Genomic DNA, 8,858 nt, shown 5'->3' on the forward strand with positions numbered 1-8,858 from the left:
ACTCTTATTTTTCCTTGCATGGGGTCAAATAAGAGGGTGGCTTTCAGTGGGGTTTAGGCTCCAGTGAGAACAGCCAATGTCAGTTTCATCATTCATGCCACCATGTGCGAGTGTAAGTACTTCTTTGAATTTAATGTGTTTCCCATGTGGGAATGGTCCTATATCTATGATTTCTCCCGGGTTTTGGGGATATGTTATTCATTGATATTTGTTGGACCAAATATCAATGAATAACATATTGACTGGCAACCAGGTGGGTTGGTCAAGTGGTTAGATACTTGGTCTTAAAGTACTTGTTTCAGATTCGATTAGGTGTGCTCATCAGTTTGACGAATCACGGTGGGAAACCCAAAAAAAAAAAAAAAAAAAAAAAACATATTGACTGACTCTTGGTTTTCAGATATTATATTAAAATGAAGAAGCCCAAACTTATGTAGAAATATATATATTATGAATGTTAGGTTTTCTTCTATTAAAAAAAAAAAAAAACCCAATGATTATGAACGAGACAAAAATGCTAAAATGTATAATACTGTTTCTAACCGAGGTAGGATATATATATATATATATATATATATATATATATATATATATATAAAGTGTGAATGTTATAGAATTTCTACGATGACGAAATTTGCAATTATTTTAAATAAATTAAGTAGGTATTTTTTTTGGGAGAGTCTAATACAACTGAATGAATAATAAAATATTGTTGAACTTAAACCTATTTTATATCGAGGTAATGTTCTAAATTTCTAATATGTTTTGCCGAAGCTGTTTTTTATTTATTTTTTAATTAAGAATTAGTTATTAATTCTTACAAACTAAAACTCTCAACATTTTCCAATATTTTCATTTGATACGACTTATCATGATTGCATTCACACTTCCTCATTATTTATTTTTAATAATTTGATAGTTAGAATGAAAAAAAAAAAAAAAAAAATTTAAACCCTATGCCAATTAAATTACAATACCCTTGACATTTTTATAAGTAATTAAGCAGGTCAACCGTGGGTTCCATAGCACTATTCATAGTTTAAAAATTATTTTGCTACAATGTTTTCAGCAATAAGTTGTTAGTAAAATAAACAGTATTCAAACAGACCCTAAGTATTGTATAATTACCCTCTTGTATTTAGTTTAAAGTATTGCTCATCAAGGATATTGTGCATATGCATTGTATTTATTTTAAAGAATTGCTCATCAAGGATATTGTACATATGCATGGAAGGAATCTTGAATTGCTTTCAACATGGTTGTCATAACGGTTATAGACCCGTTGATTAAACTGTCAAACCAGTGAAAATTGAAATAAGAAAATGGCATAAATCTAGCATTTTAATTAAATAAATAGACATGTGACATGTTTTTATTTGGGGAGCATAGAGTGGAGTAGAAAGTATAGGACAAAAGATTTAGACCCATATATATATATATATATATATATATAAATTTTGATTAAGCGAGGCATGGGCATACTACTAGTTATTGTATACTGAGTTGACAACTCAATCCACTGGATACAGTTAAACCAAAATACTAGCAACGAAACTACATAAAAATGATGACTGAATACTGTCCAATGTCACTGAAATTCGATTTTCCTTTCCATGTCATACAGTTGAATAACAAACATCAACAGAATTTATGCACAGATAAAAGCATCTGAGCTTTATGTCAACTAGAGAAATGAAAAAGATGTATAGAAACTTCCTGGATGCCATCCATTAAACATAATGGTCTATAAGATGCAAATGACCTGGTACTAAGACATGTATCACTTGGGCCGAATTCTGAACCTGAATGCTCATTCCCATCAAACAAAATAGCCCAAATATGTAAATGAACTCCTAGTAGTAAGGCATGTAACGCATTGACCTTCTGAACCTAGGAGCCTTCCTGCAGCAGATTCGAAGTGGGAAAGGAGAGAAAAAATACCAAGCAAAGACCTATCAGCACATTTGGAATCATACATAAAAAAGTAAATGAGAAACTATTGAGTCACATACCCATATCCATAGGGAGAGTAGAAATAAGGAGGAACATATGGCCTCCTGAACCGGAACCCCCCGGTGTAAGAATTGAAACGTCTCGGACGGAACTGCTTCATCCCAGGAACGTTTGTCCTTTTTGGTAAAACCTGAAATAGATATCAAACAATCAAGAAACAGAGATTTAGAATCAAAATGGTCACAAACCAATGTTAGAAGCCATCAAAAATTAAATATCTGTTTATGCAATGAAGTACACATTAAACAACAATAAAAGTTACCTTCAATTGACGACCATGTAATTCAGATTCATTCAAAACGAGAGCCTCTTGAACAGCTTCTGTCTCAAGAAATTCAACATAAGCAAAACCCTTTGGCTGGCCAAATTTATCCGTCAAGATAGTCACCCTGTTTACTGTACCACATGATTGAAAGTGTTGCTGCACTTCTTCAGGTGTGCATGCATAATCTACCTGCAAAACAACATTCATGCCAAGAATATCGAAGGCGGGATTGAGTGAGACAGAACCACTATATACTATACCCAGTGGAAGCATCAAAAAGTGAAAACAGAAGTAAATCTCAGTTATTACTCATTAGTTACAAAACAAAAGGTTTTCTATCAATTTTACCTCCAAAATATATATATATTACGCCACAACAAAAGAAAACAGCCACTGGACTAGGGACGATTAATGCAGTTTGCACACAATAAATTATTCTCATTTATATTAAGAACACAATTTTTTGCAGAATCATTCTTTTGTTTCTATAGCCTTCATATTTTCTTTGGACATCAGTTATTTTAAATGCTGTTTGACTGTTAACATCCTTTAGCAATAATACAAATTATGAAAATTAACATATCATGACTGCTAATCAACTGCTCTAAATACCCCAAAAAAAATCAAAATCAAGGTTTTAGGCCACAAAAGCTCTAAAATTATTGGCAGAACAGGCCTCGTTTACAAATTCACAACTATTTCTGTGAACCCTCATTACAAAGAGAAAGCAATTAAGACCTTTACACCTCTTATTTTCCAAGATATTAACGAGTAAACATTTCAACATTCAACTGAATGTTTGCCACTCTTGAAGCTGTTTCCAAATTAATAAACAATAGTTCTCCCAAAGGCTTCCCAGTAGGCAGCCGAGACCCATGCCTGCAAGTTCAGCCCATAACAATTTGGTTGTATTATATGTCTCCCCCTTTCCAACACCAACTCATGATCACTCACAAACATCATACGATCTATAGATGTGACCAAACCACCCAATTCAGACCTTCATTGCAAATTAACCCTCAAACCATTCTCCCAAATGCTTATGTTAGTGCACTGCCCAACTAAAGGCAGGGGAAGAAAGAACAAGTGCAGATACTATTACAGAAGCAAAAGACCGCCTATGTCTCACACACTGCTATCCGAAGATGAGCTTACCCTTAACTCCCTGACTATCACACTGCCCACCCACGGCTACCTACTACGACTAGACACTACTGCCTTGAAGAAGACAGAAGTGGTGCAACAACAGAGATTGATTTGACTTCGAAAGTAGCATGCATTCCATAGAGAAAATCCCTGAGAACTCCATTCGAAGAGGCCTTCACTCCACCACAATCAAGTTCCTAAGCCCCTGAAAGCCAACCCTGGTCACTTTGATTTAAGAACCCACTTCTCCTGATCTCTCTTTTCTGGGAAACTCCCTCTACAAAGATGTGCTATTTCCCTCAAGTTTCTTCAGAAGTCGAAGTCCACAGTCAGTCGGATCCTTTCAGTCTCCAAAGAAGCCTTTTATTGTTTCTTACTTGCCACTTTTCTCGCAATAATCTCAGAAACACGTTTAACTTTCCATTCCACAAAGAAACTGGTTTGCCATCAATTTCACTCTAAACAATAAGAAAACATTCTTCCATCCATAAGAATAACTAAATACATAATAAGAATTACATCTCGTTACCTAGACATGCTATTCAGTTGCCACCTTGAAACAAGTATGAACATGTAAACATGTTTATCCAAAATGCTAGGCAGCCAAAACTATTGCAAAATAAGCATAGTCATCCTATCTAAGTTGAACGCAATTTCAAGGAATAAAGTTTTCTGTACACAAAAGAAACAATACCAAAAGGAGTCAAAATTGAAGTTGAAGGTAGATACAAGTTATAATAAGCATTAAATAAAACTCCCATCTATATAACAAAAAAATTAAGAATACAAAAGACCCCTAAAAAACAATGTACAAAAAACACAATAGATAAAATTGATGCAGTCAACATTGCATAGAATATCTAAAAAGATTTCATTTGACGAAAAGTTTCCTCTCAAGTAACTCTAATAAAAACACAATTTCATTTTTTATTTAATGTTTCTTGCTGATCAACATTATTACTGGGTAGTTGACCCACTCAGGAAAGAAACCACTTCTTTTAAACACAACATAAATATTTTAATATCTTTACATTAGATTGTAACAGGATTAGTTGTAGAAGCAACTGGTCGTATTTTTAGGGAATAAACATATATTATCATTTCAAAAACTCACATGCCCATGTTAACATAATTGACAGTATGATCAAGATATCGCTCATTAGTACATAACAAACTGATGAAAATATTACTTTGATAATACTTAAATAGCAAGCCCTAAATAAGTAGGGCACTTGATTCAAAAATAAAAGATGCTTTGGCCACAGATAAATCTTAGTAGCCATGAAAGAGATTGCAAACAGAGAATTTACAGAAACATCACGTATAAATCCAAAAAAGAAAAAAAAAAAAAAAAAGCAAATCATATATATAGATACTTTTTCATTGACCAAAAACAATTATGAAATAAGGCCACAGGGAAGCAGCAATCTTATACCCCTCACGCTATCTCCAAATGACACATTTATGAGGCACCACAGACCATCAGTACCAGCAGCAGTAAAGGCTCTGCAACTACGACTGCATGCCCCTTGTGAGTTGCCTTCACTCTTCCAAAGAATTAAAAGATGCCCCCTTGTGGTTTGAAGTTGAAGCTTCTTTAATTCATTCATCTACTTTCTTCATTCCAGCTTTCACAGGGAAAAGATCAAATACTTCCAACCCAATTCTTCCCTTCTAAATGAATTCCGCTCATATAGAACCTTCACTAATACTTTTTTCATTATTTCACCTTTTCTTTTATTTTCTTTCTTTTCCTTCCATCTTTTTTCTTGCCTCACATTCTTTTCCTTTTTTTTTTTCTCCTTCCATCTTTTTTCTTGCCTCACATTCTTTTCCTTCTCTTTTTTTCTCCTTCAACATTTTCTCCCATTCCTTCTACTTTTTTTCATATACTTTTTGAGATTTTTTCCTCAATTTTTTCAACTTTTATTTTTCTTTTGTTATTTTCTTATATATTTTGAAGCATACATAAGACATTCACTCTCCCCTCTAATGCAAGCCTAACACACACCAGAATAACTTTGGCCCACCCATAAAATACAGTGAAACCATCCAGCGCTAATATACAGAGAACTTGAGGAGTAAAAATGACCCTGCGATCATAGCGAGGCATTAAGTCAAACCATGTCTCCAAAATTGGGAAGTATCCACATCCACACTAAAAACAAAAGATAAAGTAGAGGTTTCCATTATAAACAAGGTCTCCAGAAACAAAAGATAGAATGTGACTTTGGGGCCAAAAAGTGAGATATATTCCAAGGTTTAATTTTAACAAATAGTATCCTAGAGTTTATATCTAAGAATAAGTTTTCACTATAAACAAGGTTTCCAAGACTTTATGAATCCATTTAGTACAAGCTTGAGACTCACATCCAACAACAAGAGGAATGTAATCATCATCAAATGTGTTGAAAGTAGATGTCTACAATCCTTAAAATCCTAATCATTAACAAGACAATAAGCTTAAAAATGGATCACCTACTTTAAAATTTTTATTTTTCCTGTACAAGCATTTGGGAAGCAGTTCCAAATTGACAATCATTAAAAGGCCATTACCCAGAGTTGGTCTTGGTCCCCATCAAGGTGGCGTCAAGGGAGGGTTATTCAGAATACAGTGCTATCCTTTCAGTAATGCTGGTTGAAGTGACCACTCCCAGTAATCAATTATGTGCACTTCAGCACTTGATACTTGATAGTTGATAGCTTGAGGCTTTTACTATTATACCACAAAGTGGACCCTCCACATGCTAGATTAATAACATTACTAATTTATTTAGTCACAAGCAATTCTAAATAAATTATGGTTGAATATTTTTTTATTGTTAAGTTATGTTTCTATACATCTCAAATATGTTACAAAAGGGCTCCGTAGAAATATCTACATGAGCCATCACTATATTTAAACCTCTCATCTGCATATTGAAATGCAATGTAGCAAAAGTTGAAGCATCATACTAGTTTCATTAGTAAACATCCAACTGACATTCGAACCTGCGCTTGTTACACAGAAATATGCAACCATTTTACTGAAAATGAATTAATATAAAGATTTTTTCAATTCAGAACAACAGGGTATATGTTTTCTGTCACATTTATAAAGATGACAGGGTCAGATTGACTCTTTGGACCTGATATCATACTCAAACCAAAACATAGATCCTATCCAAATCAATGAAAATACCTTTCTCTTTTGGCAAATTGCAAATCCTATTATATCTTATAGGAGTAAACATGTCAGTAGTAATATATTATTTTTTGATACGTCAATAGTTGCGGGTGGGGGGATTTGAACCCTAGATGTCTCCGTTGGAAACACCAAGAGGTGCTAGTTGAGCCACAAGGCTCTTGGCTGGCAATAGTAAAAGATTTCCTCCAAATCATTTGTAAGATCTACCTCTCCCAGGTGATAAAAATAAGAGCCAGAAGCCCATCCCGCATTCAAGAATATCATCATACCACATTTACCTTGAAATTAACTGTTTATGATAGTATAAGATAACTCCAAACAAGATTCAACATATACATTTACACTTGGGAGCATGTGAACAAGCACTACTGTGAAATAATAACAAGAAGTAATAACTATATATAAATAAAAACAAAACTCAACCATCACTAAACTATATAAATGGTTCTTTAAAAGACTAAGCACTTCAAGAATGAGTATTTAAAGTTGTGGAGGAGAAAAACCAAGATAACACATCATATAACCCAGCAGAGTCAGCAGACTAATCTAAAAGAATGGCAAACTTGGAAAAGGCTAAGTTCAAATAAAAAGAATATTGTGTTTCTCACATTGCCAACAAACACTGATCGTGCATCTGCCTCCTCCTTGTTTGCTTGAGAAGCAGCTGCAGTGGCAGGGTCTGCAGAAAATGACACACACATAAATACAATCCAAGCATTAAAAGAAAAAACAAAAATTATACAAAAAAGGTGACATGTCAAAAAACATTATATCTTAACAACACTAGAACATCACCACTTAATCTTAAAAGCCTGTTTGACATTCTAATGTACAACTTTTAAAGCTTCACCTTCACCTTCACTTTTCTAGGTACAACTATACTTTTGCCCAGCTTTTTAAAGCTAAATAGACCAATGAAAATGAGTTACATCAACTATACAAGCACTTAAAAAAAAAAAAAAAAGAAGCCATACTCAAAGCACAAAACTTCCACTTTTGCGAGGATTGGGAGGGGTAATGGTTGGGAAGCACAGACACAGCAACAAGTACGGGTACAAACACGTGTACGACACGGTGACACGAGCAATTTTTGAAAACCAGTACGACACCGATATGACACGGATACGACATGGGTACAGCACCCTAAATGAAGTGTCCATGCTTCCGAGGGTAATGGTAAGCAGCCTTACCCCCCAATTTATTGTAGAGACTGATTCTTGGACTTGAACTTGCGACCTGTTGCTTTTGGTGGAAGGCACTTGCTATCGCACGAAGGGCTCGGCCTCTAAAAATAAGCACTTAACACTAATATTCTATCTTAACAACACCTAAACACAGTATCAGATTAGCTTCAAATCCAAAACTTCTAGACTGAGATCACTCTCTGCAAATTTATTTTTTGTTATTAACTGAAATATATCACTTACACAATTCATCAATCTTCTATCTAAACAACTTAAACAGAAACATTTCAAGCTATATAGCTCAATATCAAACACCACCACTAATATAAACTATAAAATTCATAGCAATTCGAGTAAAAAAAAAAAGAAAGCAGTATAAGAACAATCAAAGTATAAGTTTATATTTTTCCTAGGGTTTATTTTCTCAGCAAACAATCATAGAAATCGGAAAAGAAAAGTAGAGAATTTTAAAACCTTGAACAGCGCCCATTTCCTTCTCGACCTTAGCTTGCATTTCACGGAGAGCGGCAGCTTCTTCTTCCATTTCCTTCAACCGCTTCTTCATCTCATCCAGCTCCTGCAATCAATCCGATAATCAATTTTGGGTTTTGATGCAACCAAACGGTGATCGAAAACCGAACGCTAGGGTTTTCGATCTTATCAAAAAAAAAAAACAAGAGGAGGACCTTGACGGCGTCGTCGTCGGCGGCGGACATATCGACGTCGGCGGCGTGAGAGTCCATGTCTCCCTCCATCTCGCCCTCGTCTGGGATTTCTCCGCCGTACACCTCGTGCTCCTCTTCCTCCATCTCTCTCTCTCTCTCTCTTCTGAGTTTCTAGAAAGAACAAACACCCCTTGGGCCTTGTTTCACTTGTAAATACTAAATACTGGGGCGTTTTTTCATTAATGAAAAAATAAATAATAATAATAATAATAATAATAATAATAATAATAATAATAATAACATTTGATAAAATAATAATCAAAAATTTTTTTTTGAGTAAAATAATAATCAAGATCGAATCAATTGGAAATAAGAAACTACGTCGTAATATACGACAA

General features: G+C 34.4%; 1 protein-coding gene and 1 long non-coding RNA gene across 2 annotated transcripts; both read right to left on the reverse strand.

The window, feature by feature from the left end:
• Window positions 1-1,529: 1,529 nt before the first annotated feature.
• LOC126732411 (polyadenylate-binding protein 2) lies at window positions 1,530-8,652 on the reverse strand. The gene is made up of 6 exons (XM_050435257.1): window positions 8,482-8,652; window positions 8,270-8,372; window positions 7,220-7,290; window positions 2,276-2,467; window positions 2,013-2,143; window positions 1,530-1,902 (listed from the first exon to the last, which is right to left on the reverse strand). Exons 1-6 carry the CDS (start codon window positions 8,602-8,604, stop codon window positions 1,854-1,856), a joined length of 669 nt encoding a protein of 222 aa, XP_050291214.1. The 5' UTR covers window positions 8,605-8,652; the 3' UTR covers window positions 1,530-1,853.
• On the reverse strand, window positions 2,866-7,213 carry LOC126732412 (uncharacterized). Its single transcript, XR_007659468.1, has 3 exons — window positions 5,981-7,213; window positions 4,860-5,517; window positions 2,866-4,096 (listed from the first exon to the last, which is right to left on the reverse strand). It is a non-coding gene; the product is annotated as an uncharacterized LOC126732412 (long non-coding RNA).
• Window positions 8,653-8,858: the final 206 nt, after the last annotated feature.

Source organism: Quercus robur, chromosome 6 (genome assembly GCF_932294415.1).
Source record: "Quercus robur chromosome 6, dhQueRobu3.1, whole genome shotgun sequence".
Taxonomy (NCBI): domain Eukaryota; kingdom Viridiplantae; phylum Streptophyta; class Magnoliopsida; order Fagales; family Fagaceae; genus Quercus; species Quercus robur.